The sequence below is a fragment of the Leptonychotes weddellii genome, chromosome 15 (genome assembly GCF_054177405.1).
Source record: "Leptonychotes weddellii isolate Sample4059 chromosome 15, ASM5417740v2, whole genome shotgun sequence".
NCBI classification, from domain to species: Eukaryota; Metazoa; Chordata; class Mammalia; order Carnivora; family Phocidae; genus Leptonychotes; species Leptonychotes weddellii.
In genome coordinates this window covers 49,515,781-49,543,354 of record NC_138383.1, presented here as the reverse complement: position 1 = coordinate 49,543,354, position 27,574 = coordinate 49,515,781, and the positions used below count along the sequence as shown (strand labels likewise).

Here is a 27,574-nt window from a genome sequence, read left to right as displayed (position 1 = left end):
GTCACCGAGGACGGGGAGGAGGGAGGGACCTCTGCACACAGGAAACCACAGCGGGCAGAGCAGAGAAGAAAGCTTGCAGCAGCCTGGGGGACTGGACTCAGCAAGGGCCCTCCGAGGCCCAGAAGGCCCGGCTGCAGCAGGTGACAGCGACTGGCGTGGCTCCACCAACCCTAAATGTACCAGTAGCATCTTTCATTCTTCCAACCCTGGAGGTGGGGGCCGTCATCATGCCCACCTTCCAGATGAAGTACCTGAGGAATCCGTGAGCTTGCCCAGGGTTCCCATAATCTCTGAGAGACAGAATCAGGACTTGAGCCTATATCTGCCACTCCCCCTGCCCCCAAAGGAGAAAGAAGCAGAGGGACTAGGGCTCCCAGGAGGAAGGGGACAGCTGAGTCTCAGTGGGTGGGGCTGTGGCTTCTGGGCCTGGCCCCGCCTCTGCTCCTCCCAGCACTGCCAGCAAGTGTGGGGTGAGAGCTCCTCCTGGGACACCCCTTACCCTTCGGGAAGGAATCGAGCCCCCCCCCAGGCTCTTCCCCGGGAGAGGACCCCCTCCTCCTCCTCATCAACCCCTCCTGGGGCAGGGAGCACCTCCATCCGCACCCCCGCCCCCGTCTGGCCCCGAGACAGACAAGCTGAGATGACCATCAAGCTGGATTTCGAGGAGTGTCTCAAGGACTCACCCCGCTTCCGGTAAGTGTGCACAGGTCTGGGGGGCACAGGGTGTGAGGTCCGACCCCCCTGCTCCAGCACGCACACAGCACGCACACAACATACAACCTTCCCCAGGCCAGATGTCCTCCCGGGGAGTAAGTTCACAAAGGGGCAAGATCAAGCTTATGGGCCAGCACCTCTGCGATGCAACCCCGGGCTCTGATGCTCTCCACCCCCTTTCCCGGCAGAGGGGACTGCTCCAGCCCCTCTCACCCCCCCCCCGCCCCCCCAGCTGACACTCCCTTCTCCCGCTCCTGGGGACCCCTGCCCCTCCCCCAGCACCTGCTGGGGCGGTTAGCAACTTCCTGCCCTGACCACATCCACCCTCCTTTTACCCTTCCTGCTCGGGCCTGGGCCCTACTAGCTCCCAACCTGCGCAGAGGGAGGGAGCAGAAGAGGGTGGGTGGTCAGGTCCTCTTCACCCATCAGCTTTTGCTGTCTGTCCCCTTACCCGCTAACCCCAACCCCGACCCTCCTGGGGTGGGTGGACTGGATGGACCCAAGCTCTGTTCCTGTGACCCCATCCCTCTTTTCCCAGAGCCTCCATCGAGCTGGTGGAAGCCGAGGTGTCGGAGCTGGAGACCCGGCTGGAAAAGGTGACATGGAGAGGTGACCCAGGATGGCATTAAGATGAGAGGGGCAGGGCCAGGGAGAACATTGGAGACCCCGAATGAGTTCCAGGAGTTGTTGAATGCCAACCGTGTGGGGTGAATACTCTGAGGGCTAAGAGAAGGAAGTGGGGGCTCCGTACCCTCAAGGAGCACAGAGTCTTGGAAGACCAGACTCCCTGTGGGCTTCCTGGGTCAGCTATGAGCCCAGCCTTACGCTGGGCCCTGGGCCTCCAGGGACAGCAAGACGGTTCCGCCCCCAGGGAGCCCACAGACGGCCTTGGGGAGATAAACCAGTGAGACACTTAAACCCGAGACAGGAAGGCCCTCCCTGGCCACTCTTCATAAAATGTGCACACTCCCTGCCCCCCCTCGGCTTGATTTTTCTCTATAGCGTTCACCCCACTCTCACGTGGGATGTCTTTATTTGCTGCATTCGCGTTCTGCTGCCGTCTAAGGAGTTACTGCAAACATAGTGACTGAACCCAGCACACGCCTGTTAGCAGTGCGAGAGGCTCAGGAGGCGGGCGCTGCCCCGCTGGTCCTCTGCTCACGGGCTCAGGGGTTGCAGTCCCACCTGAGGCTCAGGGCTCCCCTCCAAGCTCGTGGGGGCGTTGGCAGACTCTCCAGCTCCTTGCTGTGGCAGCACTGAGACCCCCCACCTGCTCACGGCTGCCCACGGTCCCCTGCCGTGTGGCCCTGGGCAGCTTACTTCATGGCGGCTTGCTTCTTCAAGGCCCGCAGGAGGGTCTTTCTAGCGAGTCCTGCCAACGTGGAATCAGTTTACATCGAAACGCGGCTACAGGAGCCGTGTGGCTGTCCCCTCTGCCCCATGGCATGTCCCGCTGATCGTGGGAGCACCGTCTTGTGTCTTGTGGGCTTGGCCGTATTCTGTTGGGTAGGACCAAGTCACGTGTCTTACGCTGGGGAGGAGGGGTGATGCAAGGGAGGGGACCGTCCAGGGTCACCTGAGAGTGTGTCTGTCACACTTGCCAATTTTTGTTGTTTGTTTTTCCCCCGCTAGAACTTAAGTGCCATGAAGAACTTTTATGTTCTGTTTTTGCTCAATGCCCAGGGCCTATACCAAGTCTGAAAGTTAGCAGACGACCAATTAATAGATACATATTTTTCATATGAACGTTTTTATTTTTTAAATTTATTTTTATTTTTTTTAAGATTTTTTTTTTAAGATTTTTATTTATTTATTATTGAGAGAGAGAGAGAATGATAGAGAGAGAGCATGAGAGGGAGGAGGGTCAGAGGGAGAAGCAGGCTCCCCGCCGAGCAGGGAGCCCGATGCGGGACTCGATCCTGGGACTCCAGGATCATGACCTGAGCTGAAGGCAGTCGCTTAACCAACTGAGCCACCCAGGCGCCCCTTTTTTTAAAGATTTGATTTATTTGGCAGAGATTTATTTGGCAGGCTTCCCGCCGAGCAGAGAGCCCAATGCGGGGCTCGATCCCAGGACCCTGGGACCATGACCTGAGCCGAAGGCAGACGCTTAACGACTGAGCCACCCAGGCGCCCCAAATTTCTTTCTAAAGATTTACTTATTTTACAAAGAGAGAGAGCACGTACAAGCAGGGGAGAGGGACAGAGAATCTCAAGCAGGCTCCCCGCTGAGCATGGTCCCTCTCCTCTCTGCCCCCCACAACATGGGACTCGATCCCTCAACCCTGAGATCATGACCTAAGCCGAAATCAAGAATTGGACATTTAAGTGACTGAGCCACCCAGGCACCCCTAAGCCTTTTTATTTTGAGTTAATTACAGACTTGTGAGAAGTTGCAAAGATGGTGCAGGGAGGTCCCACACACCCATCACCCAGCTTCCCCCAGCGGTGGCCTCTTATATAATGCTAGTACATTACCAAAACCAGGAAATTGATGTTGGCACAATGCAACGAACCGTGTGCAGAACTTACTTAGATTTTATTTGTTTTGCATATACAGTTGAACTTTAAACAACGTGAGGGTTAGTGGCACTGACTCTCCATGCTGTTGAAAATTTACATGTAATTCCTGACTCCCCCGAAACTTTACTGATAGCCCACCATTGACCAATAACCTAAACAGCCGATGAACACATATTTCGTATGGTATATATATTATATACTGTTCGTACAAGAAAGAAAATCGTAAGAGGGACACCGGGCTGGGTCAGTCAGTAGAACACGCAACTCTTGCCTCCCGGTCGTGAATTCAAGCCACGTGTTGGGAGGGGCGCCTGGGTGGCTCAGTCAGTGAAGCGTCTGCCTTCAGCTCAGGTCATGATGTCAGGGTCCCAGGATCAAGCCCCATGGTGGGCTCCCTGCTCAGAGGGGAGTCTGCTTCTCCTTCTGCTCCTCCTCCCCACCCCCACTTGTGTTCTCTCTCTCTCTCTCTCAAATAAATAAAATCTTAAAAAAAAAAAAAAGCCACATGTTGGATGTAGAGCTTACTTAAAAAAATAATAAAATTTTGAAAACAATCGTAAGGAAAAAAATACATTTATATACAGTACAGTACTGTACTGTATTTATCGAAAAAATGTCCGCCAAGAAGCAGACCAGCGCAGTTCAAACCCATGTTCAAGGTCGACTGTACTCTTTTTTTCAAAAAGTCTTTGTATATAATTCAATGGCACTTAATCACATGCATAGCTTTTTGTAACCAGCATCACATTCAAAACACAAAAATCCTGGGGTGCCTGGGTGGCTCAATCAACTAAGTGTCCAACTCTTGATTTTGGCTCAGGTCATGATCTCAGGGTTGTGCGATCGAGCCCTGCGTCTACCTCTACGCTGAGTGTGGAGTCTGCTTGGGATTCTCTCTCTCCCTCTCCCTCTGCCCCTCCACCACTCATGCACGCACTCTCTCAAAAAAAAAAAAAGAAAGAAAAAGAAAAAAAAGGCACAAAACTCCTCTATCACCCCAAGTAACTCTTCTGTGCGACGCTTTATCCTGATACCCTCCCCTGACTTCTCTAACCCGTGGCAAGCACTCATCTGTTCTTCTCCAGACTTTTGTCATTTCTAGAATGTTATATAAGTGAAACCATACAGTATGTGAGCTCTCAAGATTGGCTCTTTCTTTTCCTTCTCTCAGAATATGCCCTTGACATCTGTTCAGGTTGTTACGTATCCGTATGAGCAATTCCTACGTGGATAGTCCGTTCCCTTGCGTTGCTGAGTGCTATTCCGTTGCATGGATGGACCAGTTTATCCCTAGTTCCGTCTTTTTTTTTTTTTTTTAAGATTTTATTTATTTATTTGACAGAGGGAGAGACAGCGAGAGAGGGAACACAAGCAGGGGGAGTGGGAGAGGGAGAAGCAGGGGGAGTGGGAGAGGGAGAAGCAGGTTTCCTCCTGAGCAGGGAGCCCAATGCAGGACTCGATCCCAGGACCCCGGGATCATGACCTGAGCCGAAGGCAGACGCTTAACGACTAAGCCACCTGGGCGCCCCTATCCCTAGTTCCGTCTTAAGAAAGCTCACATATGGGGAAAGGGTGGTGGGTAGGGAAAAAAACCAGACACTCAGGGCCCCAGCTGCACCCAGTGAAGTTGTGAGCGTCTGGGTCCTTGTGCCTGATCACAGACAGCTCGTGGGGACATCTGATGAGGCTGGATCGTGGCCGGTTTCCTGACCATTACTGACCCTGTCGGCCACCTTCTAGTCCAGCTCTAGTGTCCTGCGGCCTTCACCAGCTCTCGAAAGTGTCTTTCAGTTCGACAGAAGTTCACTGACGACACACAGCCCCAGCTTTCTGGGCCCCTGCTACCCCAGGATTTCCCCATACAACTTCCCGGTGTTGACCCAGGCCAGAGCCAAGTGGTGTCGCCTCAGGGGCAGCGGTTCCCAAACTAGGGCCCGAGGTCAGGAGACCTCATTTCGGTTCCTGGCTCTTCCAGAGGGACCCTCCTCGGGCCAGACGGAATGGGCCCCCAGAGCACCCTAATGTGCCATCTTTGCCCTGGCCCTGTGGCCAGATGGCTAAGTGATCTTTGTGAGGGGGATGCTTGGGACGACTCCAGACAGGGAAGCACTGTCTAACCTACCACGAGCCGGGTGGTGCATTCGTGCTGAGAGCCAGACTGCACGAGGTTGGGGTGTCCGGGGAGCGCTGGATCCAGGCAGTTGGGGCGTTTGGGAGGGGAAGCTGACCCGGGCTTTGGAGAGAGGTCAGGAGGGATTTTCTGCCGGGCACAGAGCAGTGGGAGCAAAGACGCAGAGATGAGAAAGCAGCAGGTGTGTGTTAGAAACCGGGCGCGCCCAGCTGGGCTGCAGAGAAGGGAAGGCGAGGCTGGGAAGGAGGGGCAGAGCCCTGCGGAAGGGAGAGCGGGGGACCAGCGTGGGGCTGCTGGCACGTATGTGTTTCACAGCATAACTGCCCATTGCCCCGTTGCTTCTTAGCTCCTCAAGCTGGGGAACGGCCTCCTGGAAAGCGGGCGCCATTACCTGGCTGCTGGCCGCACCTTCGTTGCTGGCATTTGTGACCTGGCCCGCCTGGGTCCACCAGAGCCCATGATGGCGGTATGTAGAGTGGGCTGGGCTCTGGAAGGCAGGGATCCTCTGGAAGGGGAGGGTCGGCCTGGGGTCTCCAGGTGGGAGCAGGCCTGGGGCTGTAGCCTGAGACAGGCCTGGCAGGCTGGGTGCAGGGGCGGCGGGCCCGGCTGGCCCACGCCTGGTACTCTCTCTCTGCCTCTCCGTGCCCAGGAGTGTCTGGACAAATTCACCGAGAGCCTCAACCACAAGCTGGACAGCCACGCGGTAAGGGGGAGCAGGTGGGACTGGTGATGGGGAGCAGGGCTGTCTGTGGCCTGACCTTCACCTGCCCATTTCTGCTCCCCCCGCCCCCCCCAGGAGCTTCTAGATGCCACCCAACACATGCTGCAACAGCAAATCCAAACCCTGGTCAAGGAGTGAGTTGGGAGGGGAACCAGTCCTCTGTCCCTCTTCCCATCCCCTATGGGGGCCCCCCCGGAATGGAGGAGCTGTGAGGTGTTGGGGGTTTCTGGTGGCCTGACTGCTGCCCCCCATCCCCGCATGCCCTTGGAGTCCCGACTGGAAGGCCATGCGTGGGCCTCCTCCTGGGACTTCTCTGCAGGGGGCAGGTGGGGGTATCCGGTTCTGCATTACGCCTCCACCACAGGGGTCTCCGGGGTTTCCGAGAAGCTCGCCGGGATTTCTGGAGGGGGGCCGAGAGCCTGGAGGCTGCTCTCATCCACAACGCGGAGGTCCCCAGGCGCCGGGCGCAGGAGGCCGAAGAGGCTGGAGCTGCCTTGAAGACTGCGCGGGCCGGGTACCAGGGGCGAGCCCTGGATTATGCACTGCAGGTGCCCACCCCAACCTGTTCCCCCCCACCAATCCCAGGGCCTCTGGCTCCTGGAGGCTGGAGAGGCCCCTGTGTGCAGTGGGAGGGGGCGCTGTGTTTTCAAGACTGACCTGAGGTCTTTTGGGGGCCCTCAGATCAACGTGATTGAGGACAAGAGGAAGTTCGACATCATGGAGTTTGTGAGTTGCAGTGGTGGTGAAGGCGGGGTGGAGAGGAGCCTGCTGATGGGGGGCAGGAGGGAAGAGGGAAAGACAGAAGAGTCCCCTGTCAGCTCTGCCCCCTGCCCACTTGTTGCCCAGGTGTTGCGTCTGGTGGAGGCCCAGGCTACCCATTTCCAGCAGGGCCACGAGGAGCTGGGCAGGCTGGCCCAGTATCGCAGGGAGCTGGGCGCCCAGGTGGGGCCCCGGTGGCGGGGGTGGGGGGACAGGCTGGTGGTGGAGGGAGGGGAGGGGGCTCTGGGATGTCTGACCTGGCCTGGTTGGGGGAGGCTGGGGGACATTTGAAATGCCCCCTCCGATACCCAGTTGCACCAGCTGGTCCTGAATTCGGCGCGCGAGAGGAGGGACATGGAGCAGAGACACGTGCTGCTGAAGCAGAAGGTGAGGGAGGGCCTCAGGATGCCGAGGGGCCTGGCGCCTTGGCCTCTGCCCGCTTCAGCTGTCTTTTGACCCTCTTGTGCCCCCAGGAGCTCGGTGGGGAAGAGCCAGAGCCAAGCCTGAAGGAGGGGCCTGGTGGGCTGGTCATGGAAGGCCATCTCTTCAAGCGGGCCAGCAACGCATTTAAGACCTGGAGCAGGTGAGGGGAGGGGACCCCAATCGCCCAAACCCGCTCGGGTCAATGTGTTTTGAGCGGTGACAGTGTGCTAAGCAGTGAGAAAAATAGACAAAATCCGCTGCCTCCAGAGAACTTACATCCCATCAGCAAAGACGCCCAGTAAATTCTGTTATGTTGGAAGGGGAGAGTGATGCAGGAGAAACAAGAGAAAGCAGGGGTGCAGAGAGCTGAGGAGGAGCTGCAGTTCTAGATAGGGTGATCGGGGCAGGCTTCATGAGAAGGTGATGCCTTTTGAGTGAAGACTTGAAGGACATCTGGGGAGAGAATGTTCTAGGCAGGAGGAAGAGCCAGCGCCAAAGCCCGGAGGGTCAGAGGGACAGAGAGGGGCACATGGGTGTGCACAGAGGGAGGGAGGAGGACGCAGGGGGAGATGAAGTTGGAGCCAATGGGGCTGTGCCCCACGCACGAGAGGGCCTTGTCGGCTTCCAGGCTTCCGTAGGGGCTTAGGAGCCATTGCAGGGGTGGAGCAGGGGAGTCATCTGCTCTGACTCTGCTCCTTCCCATACGGGATATTTGCACAAATCGGAAAACTGAGCCCCTTCCGTAAGATACTTCCATCTGTCAAAAAAATTGTGGCAAGAGACTCGGGGCGTCTGGCTGGCCCCGTCGGTGGAACCTGGGACTCTTGATCTCCGGGTTGTGGGTTTGAGCCCCACGTGGGTGTAGCGATTACTTTAGGAAAAAACAAAACAAAACTTAAAAAAATTATAGCAGGAGACTAATTTTCTTGGAAAAAGCATTTTACTGCCATCTGCTGGAAAGTTGTCTTCACAAAGGATCCAATCTGGGTTGTCCAAGGTGTGAGTAGCCCCGCCTTCCATGTCCTGGCCCCACACAACCCTGTACCCTCCGGACAGGATGGGAGGGTCAGCCCGGCTCTCTCAGCACCATCCTTACGGGGCAGGGGGCACAGCCTCTCCGCTCTCCCCTGTCCCAAGCCTGTCCCGATGCCACCCATGTCCACACCTCTGTTTCTGCCTCCTCCAGACGCTGGTTCACTATTCAGAGCAACCAACTGGTGTATCAGAAGAAGTACAAGGTAGGCAGGCCGGGTCCCAGATGCCGGGGCTCAGGGACACTCAGCCCTTGCTGCAAGCGGGTGGATGGCTGCCCCTCGCCACCTTCCCTTTCCAGGATCCCGTGACCGTGGTGGTGGATGACCTTCGCCTCTGCACAGTGAAGCTCTGCCCGGACTTAGAGAGGCGGTTTTGCTTTGAGGTCGTGTCCCCCAGCAAGTGAGTGCAGACATCCGACGACGTGTCTGAATCTTTACCAACGGGAAGGCAGGGCCGATCACAAAGGCATCTTGGACGCCCCCATGTAGCACCAGGCATTATCCCTTCTGTGGCTGGATTGGGGGAGGGGGCAGTATTACGGGGTGTCCTGGAGGGAGGGGAGAGGGCGATGGGGGATATTAGAAAGATCGGACCAGTTGTTGCCAAATCTCTCTTCAACTGGCGTTTCGTATGTCAGGACAACTGGTACCAGTTGAACAGCATGTCAGCCCGCCTACCCTGCCCCATGGCTCTCCAGGCCTCAGACCCCCCACCCCAGCCCTGCTCCCTGCTCCCGCCCAGGTCCTGCCTCCTGCAGGCTGACTCCGACCGCCTCCTCCAGCTGTGGGTCAGCGCCGTACAGAGCAGCATCGCCACGGCCTTCAGCCAGGCTCGCCTCGATGACAGCCCCCGGGGGCCCGGCCAGGTGCCTGCTCGAGGAGGGTGCAGGGCCAGGCGGCCCAGGGAGGGGAGGCACCCTTCCCCAGGCCTCATGGCCACTCTCTGTCTTCCTCTGTTGCCCCCAGGGCTCGGGATACCCGGCCACGAGCTCCTCGGCTACCCTGGGCTGTGGCGGGATGGCCCGGGGCAGGGAGCCTGGCGGAGCTGGGCACGTGGTAGCCCAGGTGCAGGGCGTGGACGGCAATGCGCAGTGCTGTGACTGCCGGGAGCCAGCCCCGGAGTGGGCCAGCATCAACCTGGGTGTCACCCTCTGCATCCAGTGCTCCGGCATCCACAGGTCACTCCCCGCCGCCCGCCACTTGCGCAGGGGCCCCACTCCGGGGCCCCGCTCCTTCCCGCGGGGGGAGGCGGAGGGGCCGGCTTGAGCCCATCGCACAGGCTCCTCCCTCCCACCCTGCCCTGGCTGGCACTGGGCACCATGTCCTGGTCCGGCCGGAGGAGTCTGGGCTTGACTGGAGGTGTGGGGTCTGGGCTCTTGAGGGCAGGGGAGCCCACGAAGAGCAGAGAAGGGGGGAGGCCCTCCACCCCGAGGGAAACGGCAGGGCCAGAGAAGGGAGGTGGCTGGAGAGGATGAGGCCCGAAAGCTGAACTGTAGGAGAAGGGGACGAGGGAATGGTGAGCAGAGCCAGCCCTCGCGGCCCATGGCCACCACGCTCACCCATCTGCTGCCTCACGGAGGGCCTGACTCCCATTCTGGCCCGCCAGGAGCCTCGGGGTTCACTTCTCCAAAGTCCGGTCTCTGACCCTTGACTCGTGGGAGCCAGAACTGGTGAAGGTGACTTGGGGTGCCGCGATGGGAAGCGGGGGAAGGGGGGTGAGTCCAGAGCTGCAGGGCCCCGAGGGCTCAGACCCTCACTTCCCTCCCACCTGTCTGTCCCTGCCTGGGCCGCCCGAAGCTTATGTGTGAGCTGGGGAATGTCGTCATCAACCAGATCTATGAGGCCCGCGTGGAGGCCATGGCCGTGAAGAAGCCAGGGCCCAGCTGCTCCCGGTGAGGTTGGGGTAGAGGTGCGGAGGCTGCCTACTTGTGGGGAAGGAAGAGGGTCTGGGACCGGAGGAGGGAAGACGGTCCCCCTCTTCCCTGCCATACTCTGCCAGGCAGGAGAAGGAGGCCTGGATTCATGCCAAATACGTGGAGAAGAAGTTCCTGACCAAGCTTCCTGAGACTCGAGGGCGAAGAGGTGGCCGGGGTCCCCCCAGGGGGCAGCCTCCTCTGCCCCCCAAGCCTTCCATCAGGCCCCAGCCAGGGAGCCTCAGAGCCAGGCCAGGTATAGCATTGCTCGGACATTCACAGAGCCCGGCTGCATGCCCAGCACTCTGCCAGGCCCAGTGGGGAGGCACAGAGCACGAGGCCCCAGCCTTCCCCTTGCCAGTGTCGGGGGGGGGGGGGACCACACCGGCACTGGTATTTTTTACAAGGCAAGAGTTTCAGGGGTTAAGTGAAGAATGGGAGGGAGCGTAGGGCTGGGGATAGGCAGGGAGGGTCTCAACAGCATGAGAAAGGTCGGGAGTGAGAAGGAGCTCGCCACCCCAGAGGCCTGGGAGGGTGTGAGCTTGGCTGGAGCCCAGGGAACCCGGTCGCTGAGGCTGAGTGTCGGCTCACTTGTGACGTTCTAGGCAGTCCAGGTAGTTGAACAGGAAGAGGTGAATGATGCTGACCATGCCCCATGCCCTAGGGGCCCTGCACACACACCCACACCTCCACCTCCCGCTGCAGTCCCCGGAGTCCCGAAGGCCTCCCCGCAACTGAGGAATGACCTAGCCCATTAGAGCATCTGGGGACTGTGCTGAGGATTTCGTACCAGACTCACAGCCGATTCCCTCCACCAGAACCCCCCTCCGATGACCTGGGCAGCCTCCACCCTGGGGCCCTGCTGTTTCGAGCTGCTGGGCACCCTCCATCCCTCCCCACCATGGCTGATGCCCTCGCCCACGGAGCCGATGTCAACTGGGTCAACAGCGGTCAGGAGAATGCCACTCCGCTGATCCAGGCCACAGCTGCTGTGAGTCTTGCTGACTTCCCCACCCCACCCTTAGGCTCCTTCCCTCTGATCCCTACTCTGACTTGGGGCCCAGCTCTTACCCCTCCTCCCACCCTGTTAGGAATGATACCCGAGAGAGACTGTTGCTAAGGGTGTGTACGATTTGGAAGCAGACGGCCTGGGTTTGAATCCAAGCTCTCACCACTCACGGTTGTGAACCTCTCTGTGTGCCTCAGTTTGCTCATCTGTAAAATAGGGATAACACACCTCATGAGGTTGTACTGTGGGCCTAACGTGAGAATACAGCTGAAGAGCTAGAGCGGAGCGTGACACAGCCATATCCCAGCCCCTGGACTGACCCCATCCTAAAACATCTCTGGTCTGCTTCTAAAGATGCCACTTTCTCTCCCGTTCTCAACCCCTCCGTGCAGAATTCTCTTCTGGCCTGTGAGTTTCTCCTCCAGAACGGGGCGAACGTGAACCAAGCGGACAACCACGGCCGGGGGCCGCTCCACCATGCAACCATTCTGGGCCACACGGGGTAGGGTAGGGGCGGGCAGGGAGGATGGCTGCGGGAAAGAAGGGCGCGGATGGGGTGAGTGGCCGCCTGAACCCGGCTATCCTTTTCAGGCTGGCCTGCCTGTTCCTGAAACGGGGGGCCGATCTGGGAGCTCGGGACTCTGAAGGCAAAGACCCTCTGACGATCGCCATGGAAACGACCAACGCTGACATCGTCACCCTGTGAGGATGCCCGGGGGCGGGGCTAGCGCTTGCCCTACCCACCTGGGGCGGAGCCAACGCCGGGACCCGCGTGTGGGCGGAGCTTGGGGAGCAGCGGGCCTGCTCTGGGACCTGGCCGGAGAAGGGCTGTTCCGAGTGCAGACTGGGGCGTGGAGTAGGAAGGGGGGCGGGTAGGGTCCACGGATGGTGAGTTCGTCCCGAGTGAGGGGCTTCGTGGCTCTTGAGCGTCTTTAAGCACTGGACCCCGGGGGAGCACGTGAATTTAACCACCCCAGCTCAGAGGATGGGGGGTTGGGGTGGGGGCAGTCAAGAGAAAGTCATTCGGGCCTTAATTCCTTCCCCTTCAGGCTACGCTTGGCAAAGATGAGAGAGGTCGAAGCGGCCCAGGGCCAGGCAGGTAAAGTTCCTCCCGCCCCGCCCCACACTGTACTTCTGGGCTTCTGGCCCCTGCGGACCTGCCCGGTGGCGCCCGGCTGCATGGATTAATTCCATTACTTATTCCACAAACATGCACTGGGCGCATGTGAGGGCGCACGTCCTCGGAACCCCGCGGAGAACGGGCGAGCCAGCGCGCTCCGGCCCGGCCCGCCGGGCGCCCGCCCAGCCCTGCCTCCCTCCCCCCTCAGGAGACGAGACGTATCTGGACATCTTCCGCGACTTCTCGCTCATGGCGTCGGACGACCCGGAGAAGCTGAGCCGGCGCAGTCACGACCTCCACACGCTTTGATCCCAGGCCTCCGCGGTCCCGCCCCCCCCGCCCCCCCTCTCCCCCCACCCCCGCCGGCCCCTGGGCCATTAAAGCCTCTGTGCTGTGCGCTTCCCATCGAGGTTCCTCTGCAGGGCGCCACCCTCGGGCCGGGCCGGGCGGCGGGAGCGGTGGGGGTTTGCGAGCTCGAGTCACGCGAGGGGCCGCTCCGGGACAGCGAGGTGGACGCGTCGGCCGGGGCCCTAGCGCCTGGCGGCTCTGGGGCGGGGCTCTCGGGCTCGGGCGACGTGGCCAGACGCGTCCGGCCGGGAAGAGGCCGCCCGCGTGGGCTGGGGCGCCGGGACGGGGAGGCTGGCTCCGGTCACCTCGGCCCGGAGGCATCCCCGGAATGCGGCGGCTCAGCACCCGCCCCCTCGGGAATTCCCGACGGAAGCGACCGGGAGGGCACCGCCCCCAAGCCCGGGACGGCCGGGCCTCGGGCCACGCGCCGAGCTGCAGACGTGAGGTCGGGCACACCTGGGGGCCTGCGGGGCAGTCGCGGCCACATCCGCATTGACGCGCCTGAGTCACCCTCCGGACCCTACCCCCGCCCGCGTCCGCCCGTCCGGCCCGTCCGCCCCGTCTCTCCGGTTCCAGACTCTCGGCTCCCACCTCAACCCCGGCCGCGCGAGCCCCGCGGGGGCGGGGGGCGGGGGGGCGGGGCGCCAGGGGGCGGGGCTGTCCCTTAAAGGAACCCCCGGCCGCTGCCCTTAGGCCACTTCCTGGGGGCGGAGAGGAACTGCGGCGGCTGCGGCGACACCCGGGGAGGCGGCGGCGCCCGGGCCCCGAGACTCCCGGCTGCTTCCATCAGAGTCCTCCGGCGCTCCCGGCTGGCGCTGAGCGCGCATCCCCGCTCCCCGGTGGACAGGGCGCCACCTGCACCGCCCGCTCGCGTCAGCCCCGCCTCCGTCTCCTGAGACCCGCGCCGGAGCCAGGCCAGGCCTGCGACTGGCCCCCGAGGCCCTGCGTGGACTCGCCCGCGGCGACAGCGATCTACCCGAGAACTCGGAAGCGGGGTCCTTCCAAGGGTCGGCCTGTGCTCGCCGCCGTCATCTGCTGGTTGGATTCCGGAAACCCGCTGTCTGAAGACCTCAGAGAGGAGTCGCTGACCCTCCGCCCAGAATCGAATGCGTCTGGACCGAAATCTCCCTTCCCTCCCTGCCTGGCTTCTGTGCTTTTCAACCGTTCTCTCAAGCTCTTGGCCGTGTCTGTGCCCGGAAACCGTCCCCCACTACCCAGGTAGCTGGGGTGAGCCCCAGATCTTACTGCCTTGTGCTCCAGCCTGTGCATCCAACCCAGACACAGTCTGAACTTTATGACCCAATTCTGCCCACACCCAGGGAGTTCTGCCTTTTCTTCTCTTTCGGTGTCTCCTGTACTCCCCAAAATTTCGCCTCCTCCTGTGCCCTCTTCGCCCCCCTCTTTTGGGGGCCCTGTGACCCTGAATGTGGGGGGCACACTATATTCCACCACTTTGGAGACCCTGACTCGCTTCCCAGACTCCATGCTGGGGGCCATGTTTAGGGCCGGCACCCCCATAGCCCCCAACCTCAACCCGCAGGGAGGCGGCCACTACTTCATTGACAGAGATGGCAAGGCCTTCCGGCACATCCTCAATTTCCTGCGGCTGGGCCGCCTGGACCTGCCCCGTGGGTATGGGGAGACAGCACTTCTCAGGGCAGAGGCCGACTTTTACCAGATCCAGCCCCTCCTGGATGCCCTGCGGGAACTGGAGGCCTCTCGGGGGGCCCCTGTACCCACGGCCGCCCTGCTCCACGCAGATGTAGATGCCAGCCCCCGCCTGGTGCATTTCTCTGCTCGCCGGGGCCCACACCACTATGAGCTGAGCTCTGTGCAAGTGGATACCTTCCGAGCCAACATCTTCTGCACCGACCCCGAGTGCCTGGGTGCCATGCGGGCCCGATTTGGGGTGGCCAGTGAGGACAGGGCAGAGGGAGGCCCACACTTTCGTCTGGAGTGGGCTCCCTGTCCCGCAGAACTCCCCGAGGTGGAGTATAGGAGACTGGGGCTGCAGCCTCTGTGGACTGGGGGGCCTGGAGAGCTCCGGGAGGTGGTGGGCACGCCAGGCTTCCTGGAGGAGGTGCTGCGGGTGGCTCTGGAGCACGGCTTCCGTCTAGACTCCGTCTTTCCTGACCCCGAAGACCTGCTCAATTCGCGATCTCTGCGCTTCGTGCGGCACTGAGCCCGCGGCCCTCCCATCTAACTGGGGTGGGGGGAGAGGATGGACAGCAAAGGGAATGAAGGCCCCCCTGAAGCCTCTTCTTAGCTCTGCCTCTGGAGCTGTGAGAGTCAGGGGCCCCACTGCTTCTGACTGGAGCCCAGGTGTGGGCAGCAATTCCCAAGTCTGAGCCTGCTGAGGGCTCACAAGCCACATGATGGGTCTGGACTGGTGCTAATCCTGGGAGGGGTGGGGAAGGTTCCCGGGCTTGCTCCAGCCTGAGGCTGGCGGCCTCTGGCGTCTCCTTGTTGGAGCTCAGTATTCAGCGTTCTAGAAAAGTAGGGACACCTCTCTGCCCAGGCTAGGCCTAGCAGGACCCTGGAGGGACACTGAAGTGTGGGAGAAAGACTTTGGATTGCTGCGATGTGGTCTCCTGGACCGTGGCTTCTCCTGCCACTGGATGGGCCTGGCCTGGCCTGACCAAAGAGAGGCCAGAACATTCTGGAATATGGGAAGGGGGATTCTTTGCTGTGTCTCAGGTCACCTAGTGAGGGAGACAGAAAAGCTACACCCTACCCTAGGTTGGCATAAGGGAGCTAGGAGAATCCTCATTTACTGTGGGGCTGGAGCCCCGTACTCTAGAGAGCCAAGTGTTTTCAAGGGCCCCGTATTGATGGAGTTGGCCACAGGGAAGAGGGTAGCATCTTCTCGGGGCTTGGCCTTACTTCGTTCACATTCACAGTGTGTCTGACCGACGCTGGGTCTCTGCCGTCTGCATTGGCGGAGACAGTATGTGTGTGCCGGTCTTTCTGCGGTCCCTGCGTGTCCAGGCCTGTTTGGGGTTGCCCAGCAACTCTTTGGGCACCGTATGTCTGTGGTACGGTGTGAGTAGACTGAGAATTAGTAGTTTCATCAGAAGGGGGGTGCGTGTATGGTCACATCACCACGTAGGCAGGAGGGGCCTGTTGAGGTTTGAGTCACTAGGATCTTCCTGACGACAGGTAAGAGAGGTCAGTGGGCCCAGCCGGGCCTGGGAGCCCGGTATAGAACTCTCGGTGGCTAAGGCAACCATGGCCACGTTGCTAGGAGACGGCTGGGAAGGCCCAAGGCTGCCCAGGGCAGAGGGGAGATGAACAGAAGAGGTGGGGAGAGTGGGGGGAGGATAGGGGAAGGGATGGGATTTCTGGGTCCCCGAGGAATGGGATGCTCATGCACAACTTCTTCACTGGGGGAGTCACTCACTCATTATTTATGGCTGGTCATGATTTACAAGAAGAAAAATAAAATTGCTTTGTGGAACCTCAAACTTGTCAAGGCTGCTGAGGGCCAGGTTGGGGGGTGCTGTCCCCTTTGCGGCAGAAGCCCTGCTTTCTCTGCCCCAGTCTCCTTCTGGCCGTCAGTTCCTTGGGCCCCACCTTTGCCCCAGCTAGAGATGGCACAGTGGCACCGTTCCAGAATGTTCTAGAATCCCCAACTGTTCTGGAACACGCTAGAATCTCCAGCAAAGAGTTGGAACCAGGATCGTAGCATTCGGAGGCCTTCGCAGCCTCAGTGGGGCCGGCCCCCGTCCGCCACTCGCCAGCAGGCCTCATGTGGATGCTGGCGTTAGGTGGGGTTTTCCTGGCCACTGCCCAGGCCTGTGTCCTCTGCCACCTCTCAGCCCGTGACTTGTCGGGCCGCCTGGCTCAACTCTGCAGCCGAGTGGAGGTTCTGTGGAAGGATTGTGGGGCCTCCTGGAGCTTCCCGGCCTTTGCCTTAGGTAAGCTCAGACATCCAGAGACAGGCCGGGCAACAGCGGCCACCACACCCCGAGTGGGGCAGCCTGTGGCTTCCCAGCTGGGCCCCTCAGCGCCGCCTGAGTCCACAGGCCTCTCTGGACACGCGGGCCTCTCCCCGTGGGGAGAGAATCACAGGTCCCTGCCCGTCTCCACAGATGAGGCGTCCATGAACAAAGTCATAGAGAAGACTCACAGAGTCCTGAGGGTCATGGGTGAGGTCAAGGGGCAAGGCACGACCCAGGGTTTTGGAGGGGCAGCGGCGGGGGGGGGGGGGGGGGGAGGCAGGGGCAGGGCGGGCAGCTGGAGCCGGGAAGGTGTGATCCGTGATCCGGGAGGTGCTGGGAGAAGGGTGGAGGTGAGCCTGCCCTGGCCAGGCGCCGGGCAATATCGCTGCCCTCTGTCTCCCCAGAGATCAAAGGGTCTCTCTCCTCCCTCCCCTTGTATTGGCGTTGGCTGCAAAACACCAAGCTCCCCGCGTACACCAGGGAAGGTACTGATGCGGGCAGGGAGGGGGTGCCGGGGCTCTCGGCAAAGGGGGCGTGGCTGAGCGGCTCCCCTCCCCCACCCTCCTTGTCTTCGGTTTCAGCTCTCTGCGCGCCCGCCTGCCGTAAGTAGAAGAGGACAGAGTAGTGAGGACAGGGGCCCCTGGGATACCCGAGGAGAGCCTGGCAGTGGCGGCGGAGACGGGGCGGGGCGGGGGGGGCGGGAGGGGGAGGAGAGTGGTTCCTGGAAGGCGGGAATAGGGGCTTCCCCCGCCCCAGCGCTGGTCCCGCTGTGTCCTGCAGGGGGCAGCACCATCCTGTATAACTGTTCCACCTGCCAGGAATTCAAGGTGCGCTGCTGGCCCCGAAAGCGCTGCCTCCCAGGTTCTACCCCTCGGCTTGGCCTCCCCTTGCTCAGGTCTCTGAGCTCTCAGCCACCCCCCGCCCCCCTACCGCAACGACTAGTGAGGTCCCCGGGATCACTCACTGCTTCCTGGGTTCCCTGCAGGAAGTCACGATCTTCGGGAAGCCAAGATTCTGCTCCTCTCTGTCTTGGTAGCTGCCCTGCTGCTGGGTGTTATGAGCCTCGTGGTGGAGTGAGTCTGGGCGGGGGAAGGGGGTGGGCCTCACCACTTAAACCTTCCACCACCGTCCCTCCCCCGTCTCCGCACTGCCCTGCCCTTCCCAGGCCTCCCTTTCTCTGTCTCCCTGCTCAGGTCCAGTTACATGGAAGCAGAAAGGACAAGTGAAGACCCGGACAGCCTCCCAGCCTCCTCCAGTTCTAAAGACCACGATGAATCCACTTCCCTCGGAGAGGATCAGCCAGCCCCTTAGTTCCAATCCCCAAGGTTCAGCCTTCCAGACCCCGAAGCCCAGACGTCCCCACGGTCCCAGTGTCAGAGGGCCGCCAGGGACCCAGGCACCGGCAGCTGGGAAGCTCCTCTCCCCGCCCCTCCCTCCCCCAGCCTTCAACTAATTAGACAGGAGTAGTCACTGGTTCCAGGAAAGTATCTACAGAAGGAAAGCATCCCCCCACCCCCTCCCGCCTGTTCTCGGAAAGCGGGGGCCGCCTGCCCCACAAGCTCCTCTGGGCCCTCTTGTGACTGATTGGGAATCCGGGAATGAGTGTTTTGGAAAACTCCCTCCCTTTAGAGTTGCGACCACATCAGTCAGCCTGCTGGCAGCCTATCCCTCCATTTAACATTGTGAAGCCTTGGCCTCCCACAGAGATGTCCCTCCTGCCAAGGCCAAGTAAACCTGTTGTCAAATGGCCTCCACCCCTGCCTGGCCTCTGTCTGCAACTGGGGAGGGCAGAGTGGGGACGGGAGACTTGGGGTGGCACAGTGGTTCTCAGCTGGGGGGACGGGGGGATTTTCCACCCCAAGAGACATTTGCTGACATCTGGGGATGTTTTTGATTGCTTCGATTGGGGGATGTGCTCCTGGCATTTGGTGGGTGGAAGCCGGGGGTGCTGGCCTCCATGGCCTCCCTGGCCTTCACGATGCACAGGGGAGTCCTCCCCAACAATTCTCCTGTGCCAAGACCTCAGTTGTGTGTGGTTGAGAAACCTTGGCGTGTGGTCCCCTAGCTGTCAGGAGGTTTGGGTTGGGTAGGTGGAAGAAACATAAAAAGAGTTAACCTGGGCGCCTGGGTGGCTCAGTTGGTTCAGCGACTGCCTTCGGCTCAGGTCATGATCCTGGAGTCCCGGGATCGAGTTCCACATCGGGCTCCCTGCTTGGCAGAGAGTCTGCTTCTCCCTCTGACCCTCCTCCCTCTCATGCTCTCTGTCTCTCATTCTCTCTCTCGCAAATAAATAAAATCTTAAAAAGAAAACAAAACAACAAAAAAAAGAGTTAACCTGTCATCAGCCACAGGTCTCCGTCCAAGGGCCTGGGCCTGGAAGGGATCCTGGCCTGCACCTAGCCCAGTGGTTTTCAAACTGGGTACCTAGAGGCTCCAGGGCAAAAGTTCTCATCCAGTTGCACATCGTAGTCACCTGGGCAACTTAAAAAACTATCCATCCTGGGGCGCCCGGGTGGCTCAGTCGGCTGAGCATCTGAGTCCGGCTGAGGTCATGATCTCAGGGTCCTGGGATCGAGCCCCACATCAGGCTCCCTGCTCAGCGGGAAGCCTGCTTCTCCCTCTCCCACTCCCCCTGCTTGTGTTCCCTCTCTCTCTGTGTCTCTCTGTCAAATAAATAAATAAAATCTTTAAAAATAAATAAACAAATAAAAATAAAAAAATAAAAAAAAAACCCACCAACTATCCATCCCTGGGCCTTATATCCAGAGATTCTGAATTTAGTGGTGTCAAATGAGGCCTCAGTTCATCTACCTTACAGCCAGCCAAGGCTAGAACCACTGTTTTGGGGTGCCCATAAAGGTCCTGGGGATGGAGAGAGGAACGCCTACCTCTTCTAGGAAAGTACCTTCCATTTTATTTTACACATTCGAGTCCAATCTGTTCATTTTACACCCCCCCAAAAAAAGAGAGCGAGAGACCCAGAGATCATATATCAAGTTCCTACAACTTGCCCAAGATCATACGACAACTCATTCATGCCTTCCTTTGACAGAGGCCTAGTGAGCGCCCAGCAGGCACCAGGGGGCGTGACCGCCCAAGCTGGGATGAGAAGCCACAGCCACTGACCAGCCAGGCCCCACGGCTCCCCTCCGGTCCACAGCAGCTGCCTCGTACCTCCCTCCTCTGTACCCTCTTTCCAGGCTCAACATGTTGGAGTTGTCCTTGTTTCCACACCCAACGCCCAGTGGGTCAACCGATTCTGCCCCTTCTTGAAGGACTCTAGCCTATCTGTGCCCTCCTCCTGTCCTGTGGCCCCCAGCCCACTCTAGACCCCTTTGACTGTGGACTCCAGTCTCCCAAGGGTGCCACCCGACTGCCCACTCCCCTCTCCTCTGCCCTACCCTCCGTGGTCTTTGCAAAACTCCACACTGTGGACGATGTCCCGTCCGGCGTCAAATGATGGTTCTTCAGAACTTGGGCTTTGTAGTCGGGCTGCCGGGGTTTCAAATCCTGGCTCTGTGTCTCACTGGACTTCAGGCAAGTTCCTGTAACTTCTCCATTCCCTTTTCCTCGCATTTGAAATGCAAATCATGTAGTTCATCGATTCGATGGTTTCTTTTTTTTCTCTCCTGTTTACATTTTAACAGCTCTGAAATCGAAGACGCGTCGGGGCGTTGTTCTATATTACCATCGGTGATCTCTTAACTTCGGTGAAGCGTCGCAGCACTTCACAGGATTACGGTGAGGTCCAAATAGTTCACGGACGATGCTTGTGACGGTGCCGAACATGCATGGGCCGTCATTAAGCGTTAGCCATTGCGACCTCTTACTTAAAGCCCTTCCCTAGCTCTTCCCTGCCTATGGCATGTAGACCTGGCCGTTGACCCTGACGTTCAAGGCTGTCCATCAGCAGCTCTCCACGTCTTATAGGATCCTCATCCAGAGCTGACCAAACACAGCTCTAAGTGCAATCTCCACCTGAATGCCCCACGAGCCTCGCAGAGTCTCCACGTCCAAACCCACCGCCCTCCCGGACCCACCTCCTCCTTGGCGTCTCCCTCAGGGTTAACGGCAGTGCCAAGAGTCTACGGACATTCCCTTGCTCTCATGGCGCACGCGTACTTCTCAGCCGTAAGTGATCTACCCTTGTGATCCTTGCTGGAACCCGGCCCCCCCCCATGTCCCCGGAGCTTTGTGTCTCAGCTCTGCGCACCCTACAGCCACACTGAATCACTTGTAGTTGCCCAAACCCTTTGTTTGCTCCTGGTTCCTTGCCTTTGCCTAGGCTTGTTCGCGTACCCCGATGCCCTTCTCCCGCGGCACAGACGTCACCTCTTCCGAGAAGCCTGCTCTGAGCTCCTGAGGCAGCGTGGAGTGTCCCTTCCCGAGACGTCTCTCATGTGGTACCTGTTACACCAGGTTGGTGGTGTTTCCTTAAAAATCTTCCCTCCGTGGGCGCCTGGGTGGCTCAGTCGGTTAGGCGTCCGCCTTTAGCTCAGGTCATGATCTCAGGGTCCTGGGGTCAAGTCCCACATCGGGCTCGCTGCTCAGCGGGGAGCCTGCTTCTCCCTCTCCCTCTGCCCTTCCCGCTCGGGCTCACTCTCTCTCTCTGTCAAATAAATAAATAAATAATCTTAAAAAAAAAATCTTCCCTCTAGACCATGCACTCCCCTCTAAAGCCACTCCCTAAGGTCTTGTCCTCGCTCCCCCAGAGCCTGGCACAGGTGACACCAGGAATCATCCCTGACAATCGCGCCCCGTCCCTGGAGCTCTGTGACACGCTCCCCACATGAGCTCCTCATGAGGACTTGGCATAGGAAGCTGGTGGCGTTTGTCTCTGTCCTGTGCACATAAGACCGACCCACCAGAGTGTGGTTTTCCTGAGCCCCTCACCCAACAGGAGAGGCTACTCGGGGTCTGGCAGTTTTAAACAATGGCCCCTAAATTCTTTGACATGTCTCCCGTCAAGAGGTAGGGTCGGGCGCCTGGGTGGTTCGGTTGGTTGAGCGACTGCCTTCAGCTCAGGTCATGGTCCCAGGGTCCTGGGATCGAGCCCCACATCGGCTCCCTGCTCCACGGGAAGCCTGCTTCTCCCTCTCCCACTCCCCCTGCTTGTGTTCCCTCTCTCGCTGTGTCTCTCTCTGTCAAATAAATAAATAAAATCTTTAAAAAAAAAAAAAGAGGTAGGGTCTATGCGTGCCTCCCTCTATCGCTGGCTGACCAACTGAACGCGTTGGGAGGGACACCGGGCCACTTCCTGGGCCAAGTCCTAAAGAAACTGGTGACTCTGCCCTCGGCTTCCTGGGACATCCACTCTGAAACCCAGTCGCCATGCTGTGAGGAGGCCCAGGTGACATGGAGAGTCCACACTGAGGGGTTCGGTCAAAAGGCAGCATCTACTGTCCCCATGTGAGAGATAACACAGCCCCCAGCTGTCAGCTCACCTCGGGACGAGCAGAGAAAATCTATCCCCACTCTGTCCTGGTGGCACTCCAGATTCTCAAACTCCAGGAGCGTGATAAAACGGTTGGTCTTTGCCACTAGGTCTTACTACTTGGCAGCAGGCCACGGGAACAGTGGTGCCGATAAAGGAGCCGAGGACTTGGCACCGAAGGGCCCTGCATTCACGACATAACTCGCCGTGCCATTCCCAGCTACGTGTCACTCACCAGCCTCAGACTCAGTCTCCTTCCCTGTAAAACGGATGTTAATGCTGGCTACCCCGTATGGCAACAATGTGTCAGACATGATCCCAAGCATTTTGGGCACCTTATTAGTTAACCTACAGCCCTGTACCAAATTATTCCAAAGCTTGATTGTCTAAAACAATAAACATGATCTCAGAGTTTCTGTGGATCATAAATTCGGGAGCAGCGTAACTGGGTGGTTCTGGCTCATGATTTCCCACGAGGGTGCCATCCAGATGTCAGTCAAGGTCGTGGAAATCCAAGGTTTGACCGGGGCTGGAGGATCATCTTTCAGGATGGCTCACTCGCATGCCTGGCAGGTTGGTGTTGGCCGTTGGCAAGAGGCCTCACTCAGTCCCTTGGCGTGGGGAGCCTCTCCATAGGCCCACTTGCATGTCCTCATGACCCAGTGGCTGGGTTTCCCCGGAGTGAGGGGTTCAAGACAGGAAGGCAGAAGCCACGCTGTCTTGGACGAGCTCGCTCAGAGGTCACACACCATCCTTTCTGCAATATCCCTCTGAGGACCCAGATCAGCCCTGCTCACCGGGGAAGGCGCCGTGTACACCAGTGTTAATGCCGAGCGGGGGCTTCACCAGCCTCCACTCTGGCTACCACACACACTCACGTGGACACACTTCTCCAAAGGTAAATACTCCTAGTAGATGCATCTTGGAGAGGAGGACACAGGCACAGAAATGGGAAGTCACTTGCTCAGAGTCACAGAATGGCAAGCGATGGGCGGGGAGGGATTCCAACTCAGGCAGTGAGACCCCAGAGGTGCGCTCTAAGCTACTTTGCTGGAAAGGCCCTCGGCTCCTTGGTGAGCCTGAAAGAATAGGGTGGATTTAGGAGCACTTTCCACTTTGGGAAGCAAACCAGCAGATATGTACAGGGTGGTGGGCTGGCTGGTGACTCTAAAAACCAGCAAGGCAAATCCAAATGGGGAAAGGATGGGACCCCAGGAGCTGGGGGATGGAGATGAGGTGATGGAACGGGAGGGTTTCACCCCAGGGTCTAGGAAGAGCCAGCCACTTGGGGCCAAACACGGAGACGGGCAGGGACAGGTTCGCCAGAGAATGCTTATGGGGGGGTTCGGGCACTCCCAACACATCACTCCCAGCAAAGGAGCTCCTGATGTCAAAAAAGTCTCCTTGGCATCACCCGACCCAGATGACGCTGCCTCACCCATTTGCTCAACAAAGGTTACTGAGCACTTATCCTATGAGCCAGGCACTAGACTGGACAGGAGGGACACAGCAATACCCAGGCAAGATCAAGTCTCTTTCTGCCTGGAGCTTGGAATCCAGCAAGGGAGACAGACAAGATACTGGCAAGGTCAGAAAAGCAATGAGAGCAATAACAGGAAGGCACAGGGATCTTGGTGTTCAGGGCAAGGGACCTGACCAGGGAGGGATAGGCTTCCTGCACTTAGCCAGATTGGGATAAGGGCGGGAGGACTTCCAAGGAAGGGAACAGCCACACAAAGGCCCCAAAGAGAGAGAGGTACTTTCCCCTGTTGAGAGGTTGGCGTAGATAAGATGGCAGGGAGAGCCCTGTGATCTCAGGGATCAGAGATGGAAGGGAGGAGCTAAAGGGGCATTAATATGGCTCCCAATAGGAGAGGAGAGTTTCCTGCAGAGGGATGGGCCCTACCCCCCACCCAAACCCAAGGCAGTAGGTGGAGAAGATAACAGGGGACCTCTCTGCTTACGCTTCTTGTTCCCTGCCCTTTGGGGAAAGACTTGGCTGGTGGTGTGAATGTGCTCATCCTTCTCAGATGCAGAGCCTGCGGGGCAGGGCCGGGGTTGGGGAAAGGCACCCAGAGTGGGACTGGTGCCCGATCTGGGCCTCCAGGTTTAGCAGGACGCCCCATCTCAGCTTAGAAGGGGTGCACCCCGAGGGTGGTCCAGCAGCGCTTCCCCACACAGGTGGGGTTGAGAGAAGCTTAATTCCAGAAGTAAGACATGAATAGGGAGAAGGGGGAGGAATAAAGAGGCCTCTGATTCCCTGGGTTTTTTCCAAGCTAAAGACAAAGGTGGGGCTGAGCCTCTGTGTCTGGTTTCCTGCTGGAAAATCTGTCTGGTTTCCTGCTGGAGCATAGAGGACCTAGGCCCAGAGTCCAGCCGATAATGCCCCCTCTCTTCACCTCCTCTCCATCCCATTGCCAAGGCCTAAGCAGGGCCAGCCTCTCTCCCCTGAACGGATGGGAAGAGCCTCTTCCCGGAGCTCCCTGCTCTTCCTCTCTTCCCTTTCCCCAGCTGCTTACACAGCAGGCTGGTTCTGTCACTCCTCTGCTGAAACCTTTCAGTGGTTACCAGAGCCCTCAGGTAAGGCCCAAGCTCCTGACCGTGTTCTCCAAGGCCCTATAGAGTGAATCCAACCAGGCCAGGGATCATGTCTGCTTGTTCGCCCGGGTCCCCAGAACCTGGCACAGTGAAAGCTTGCTGAAGGATGAATTGATGCCTGGCCTGGCTTTTGCCATCCTCTCTGGTGGCAGCTGCCTTCATATAGCCCCACGTCCTCTACACGTATGTGTTCAACTCCCAGAGGACCTCTGGTGCACCCAGATCTGTGAAGACGCTGGACATTCAGAGGAAAATCAGGTGTCACGTGCTCTTCCCCGAAGAAGCTCATGGAGGTAAGAAGGTTGGGAGCAAGCAAAAGTGATCTATGGGTTTTAGAAATCAGAAGAGTCATTGCCTCTGGACAATGGAATTGACTGAAAGTGGACACAAGGCAAGTTTCTGGGATCATTGAAATGTTCTCGGTCTTTATCTGCATTAATACACGTGTTTATTGATTGAAATGTATTGAGCTGGGGTGCCTGGGTGGCTCAGTCAGTTAGACATCTGACTTCAGCTCAGGTCATGGGCTTGGGGTCTTGGGATTGGGCCCTGCATCAGGGCTTCATGCTCAGTGGGGAGTCTGCTTGTCCCTCATGCTCTCTCTCTCTCTCTTAAATAAACAAAAATCTTTTTTTTTTAAGATTTTATTTATTTATTTGACAGAGAGAGACACAGGGAGAGAGGGAACACAAGCAGGGGGAGTGGGAGAGGGAGAAGCAGGCTTTCCGCCGAGCAGGGAGCCCGATGCGGGGCTCGATCCCAGGACACTGGGATCATGACCTGAGCCGAAAGCAGATGCTTAACAACTGAGCCACCCAGGTGCCCCTAAATAAACAAAAATCTTAAAAAAAAAAAAAAAAAGAAATGCATTGAGCTATACAGTTAAGTCTGGGCACTTTACTGAATGTAAGTTATACCTCAATAAAGTACTATCAGCATACACAGTATACCGATGTTCATATGAATATAACAATGACAAAAAACCCTGAGTATGGATTAAACAGCACATCAGACACAACCAAAGAGAGAATCCATGAACTGGAACACAGACCTAAGGAGATTACCTGGATTGCATCACAGTAACACAAAGATTGAAAGATATAGAAGAGAGTTTAAACGACATGAAGAACAGAGTGAAAAGGTCTAGCATACTTCTGATCGGAGTCCCCAAAGGGGAGAACCAAAGAATGGAGGCAACACAATATTTGAGGAGATACTAGCTGAGAATTTTCCAAAACCGATGAAAGATATGAATTCATAGATACAGGAAATACAACACACTAATCAGAATGAGTAAAAAAGAATCCATACCTAGATATTTTGTGATAGAACTACAAAATGCCAATGATGTCTTAAAAACAGGGAGAAAGGACAGATCACCAACAGAGGAATGACAATTAGACTGAGCAGACTTCTTCACAAACAATATGCACTGTACCTGTTACATGCCTACACTGTTCCAGGTACTAAGAACACAAGGATGAGGGGTGCCTGGGTGGCTCAGGGGTTGGGCGTCTGCCTTTGGCTCAGGTCATGATCCTGTGGTCCTGGGATTGAGCCCCGCGTCTGGCTCCCTGCTGATGGGGAGCCTGCTTCTCCCTCTCCTGCTCCCCCTGCTTGTGCTCTCTCTCTCTCTAGTAAATAAATAAAATCTAAAAAAAAAAAAAGAGAAAAGAACACAAGGATGAACAGGACAGATCCAGCCCCTACTGTGTGGATCCCACAGTATATCAGGGACATCAGATGTGGAGGGAGCAATTATAGTGTGATGAGCTGGCCTCATTGGAGGGCAAGAAAAGGCAAGGAAAGCAAACAGGTTGAACTGTGAACTATGGATAATTTCCCACCAGTGCTGGAATATCCCGTGTGCTTACCCAGATGGGGTAGATGTTTCCCTCCAAGGGACTCTAGGGATAGCTCACACATCCTGCCTCAGAACAGAAGGAGACAGGCCAGATGTCCTGAGACTTGTGACTTCCTCCCTGGGACCCCTGAGGGAAAGGAAGAGGAGGGATGCTCCTCCTCAGAGCCTTCTCCGAGGTTCTAGACTTTGTCCTGCGGCCACCATTCAGGTAGCCAGTGCACAGAGACTACATGGGGGAAGGAGGGTTGAGCCAGAATGAGGCCAGTTAAATGCCAGTGATGGGGAGGGGTGCCCTGAAGCATGGGGTGCTGCCCTTGACCACGGAGACCAGGTACCAAGCTGAGATGGAGGTCAGGAGCCCACCCACACACAAGACCTCCAACATGTTCTACCCTGGGGAGCTCCCAAAAGGTCCCTTTCGAGGGCAGGACATTGGACCGACGTTCAGAACTGGGACAGCGACAATGGCTCCGATCTTAGACTCTGTGGAGGCTGGGGGCTGACTTCCTGCACCAGCAATGGTTCCTGTCTGCCCCATGCCACCCTGCCTTCCTCCATATGGGGGCTAGGGACGCTCTCTCCCCTGCTAGGGGGCAGGGACGAGGTCCTGTTTAGCCTTATATTCCCAGGACATGCGCAACATTTCTCCATCTGGCGCTTATTCGTGTAAGGGGTGGGGCTCTGGCCGGGAGAGGTGAAAGATTTTGTGGGGGACAGGACCCCCAGGAGGAAGTCTGGGAGGGGTGAAAAGGTCTGTGAAAGAGGCGGGAAAGAGGGCGTGGAGGAGGAGAGTGGGAAAAAGCCTGGGGAAGGGTTTCTCGGGGTCTGCCGGGCAGAGGAGGGCCCGCCGGCCGCGGTGGGGCCGCCCCCGCAGGCCGTCCCGGCCGCAGGGAGGAGGGCGAGGGGCGGGGCCGGGCGCCCCCGCCGGGCGCCCGGCCCCGCCCCCACGGCCTGCGGCCCCGCCCCGCCCGGGATTTAGTGCTGGCGGCCAGGTTGGCTCCGCAGCCGCTGCTTCCGCCTTCGCCAGGTGAGGCTCCTGCGG

At 58.3% G+C, this 27,574-nt stretch overlaps 4 protein-coding genes and 2 long non-coding RNA genes across 14 annotated transcripts in view; 4 read left to right on the top strand and 2 right to left on the bottom strand.

Annotated features, from left to right (window-relative positions):
- Positions 1-35: 35 nt before the first annotated feature.
- ACAP1 (ArfGAP with coiled-coil, ankyrin repeat and PH domains 1) lies at positions 36-12,749 on the top strand. 3 transcript variants are annotated; one of them, XR_014140639.1, is made up of 22 exons: positions 36-693; positions 1,253-1,310; positions 5,715-5,834; positions 6,018-6,071; positions 6,165-6,223; positions 6,454-6,637; positions 6,771-6,815; positions 6,936-7,031; positions 7,161-7,235; positions 7,322-7,431; positions 8,458-8,509; positions 8,605-8,705; positions 9,048-9,171; positions 9,272-9,483; positions 9,912-9,981; positions 10,103-10,197; positions 10,305-10,474; positions 11,037-11,209; positions 11,620-11,729; positions 11,819-12,185; positions 12,277-12,326; positions 12,556-12,631. XR_014140639.1 is itself a non-coding variant. In XM_006738911.3 (22 exons), the coding sequence occupies exons 1-22, from the start codon at positions 641-643 to the stop codon at positions 12,654-12,656; spliced, it is 2,223 nt and encodes a 740-aa protein (XP_006738974.2). In that variant the 5' UTR covers positions 186-640; the 3' UTR covers positions 12,657-12,749. The 3 variants fall into 3 exon arrangements, 2 of the variants coding, with proteins under 2 accessions (XP_006738974.2, XP_081661939.1); XM_006738911.3 differs by having other exon boundaries at positions 186-693; positions 11,819-11,929; positions 12,556-12,749; XM_081805813.1 differs by having other exon boundaries at positions 186-693; positions 1,253-1,323; positions 11,819-11,929; positions 12,556-12,749.
- Positions 8,193-17,678, bottom strand: LOC115942847 (uncharacterized). The gene is made up of 2 exons (XR_014140641.1): positions 17,601-17,678; positions 8,193-8,853 (listed from the first exon to the last, which is right to left on the bottom strand). It is a non-coding gene; the product is annotated as an uncharacterized LOC115942847 (long non-coding RNA).
- KCTD11 (potassium channel tetramerization domain containing 11) lies at positions 13,397-16,159 on the top strand. The gene has a single exon (XM_006738910.3). The coding sequence runs from the start codon at positions 13,990-13,992 to the stop codon at positions 14,875-14,877; it is 888 nt and encodes a 295-aa protein (XP_006738973.1). The 5' UTR covers positions 13,397-13,989; the 3' UTR covers positions 14,878-16,159.
- On the top strand, positions 16,287-18,120 carry TMEM95 (transmembrane protein 95). 3 transcript variants are annotated; one of them, XM_081805821.1, is made up of 7 exons: positions 16,287-16,612; positions 16,787-16,843; positions 17,041-17,121; positions 17,218-17,238; positions 17,393-17,497; positions 17,622-17,709; positions 17,830-18,120. In XM_081805821.1, the coding sequence occupies exons 1-7, from the start codon at positions 16,444-16,446 to the stop codon at positions 17,945-17,947; spliced, it is 639 nt and encodes a 212-aa protein (XP_081661947.1). In that variant the 5' UTR covers positions 16,287-16,443; the 3' UTR covers positions 17,948-18,120. The 3 variants fall into 3 exon arrangements, with proteins under 3 accessions (XP_081661947.1, XP_081661946.1, XP_081661945.1); XM_081805820.1 differs by lacking the exon at positions 17,393-17,497 and having other exon boundaries at positions 17,041-17,238; XM_081805819.1 differs by lacking the exon at positions 17,393-17,497 and having other exon boundaries at positions 16,287-16,843; positions 17,041-17,238.
- Positions 18,121-24,568: 6,448 nt separating this feature from the next.
- Positions 24,569-27,574, top strand: part of TNK1 (tyrosine kinase non receptor 1) — a 10,015-nt gene continuing 7,009 nt past the window's right edge. For 3 of the 5 annotated variants that reach the window (XR_014140637.1, XM_031034105.2, XM_006738909.3), the window contains exon 1: positions 27,500-27,559. The gene's annotated coding sequence lies outside the window, so the exon portion shown is untranslated. Of the gene's footprint in view, positions 24,962-27,499; positions 27,560-27,574 lie in introns of those variants that run through there. The other 2 variants (XM_031034103.2, XM_031034101.2) reach the window with 2 other exon arrangements.
- The window catches only part of LOC115942844 (uncharacterized), a 4,181-nt gene continuing 2,947 nt past the window's right edge, over positions 26,341-27,574 (bottom strand). Inside the window, exon 3 of the long non-coding RNA XR_004077425.2 lies at positions 26,341-26,659. This is a non-coding gene — a long non-coding RNA (uncharacterized LOC115942844). The remainder of the gene's footprint in view (positions 26,660-27,574) is intronic.

Coding starts and splice junctions, on each gene's coding strand:
- ACAP1 (XM_006738911.3), top strand. CDS start 641: ATGACCATCAAGCTGGATTTCGAGGAGTGTCTCAAGGACTCACCCCGC. Junction 6,072..6,164: donor ACAAGCTGGACAGCCACGCG/GTAAGGGGGAGC, acceptor CGCCCCCCCCAG/GAGCTTCTAGATGCCACCCA. Junction 11,730..11,818: donor ACCATTCTGGGCCACACGGG/GTAGGGTAGGGG, acceptor TATCCTTTTCAG/GCTGGCCTGCCTGTTCCTGA.
- KCTD11 (XM_006738910.3), top strand. CDS start 13,990: ATGACCCAATTCTGCCCACACCCAGGGAGTTCTGCCTTTTCTTCTCTT.
- TMEM95 (XM_081805819.1), top strand. CDS start 16,444: ATGTGGATGCTGGCGTTAGGTGGGGTTTTCCTGGCCACTGCCCAGGCC. Junction 17,239..17,621: donor TCTCTGCGCGCCCGCCTGCC/GTAAGTAGAAGA, acceptor GGTTCCCTGCAG/GAAGTCACGATCTTCGGGAA. Junction 17,710..17,829: donor GTTATGAGCCTCGTGGTGGA/GTGAGTCTGGGC, acceptor CTCCCTGCTCAG/GTCCAGTTACATGGAAGCAG.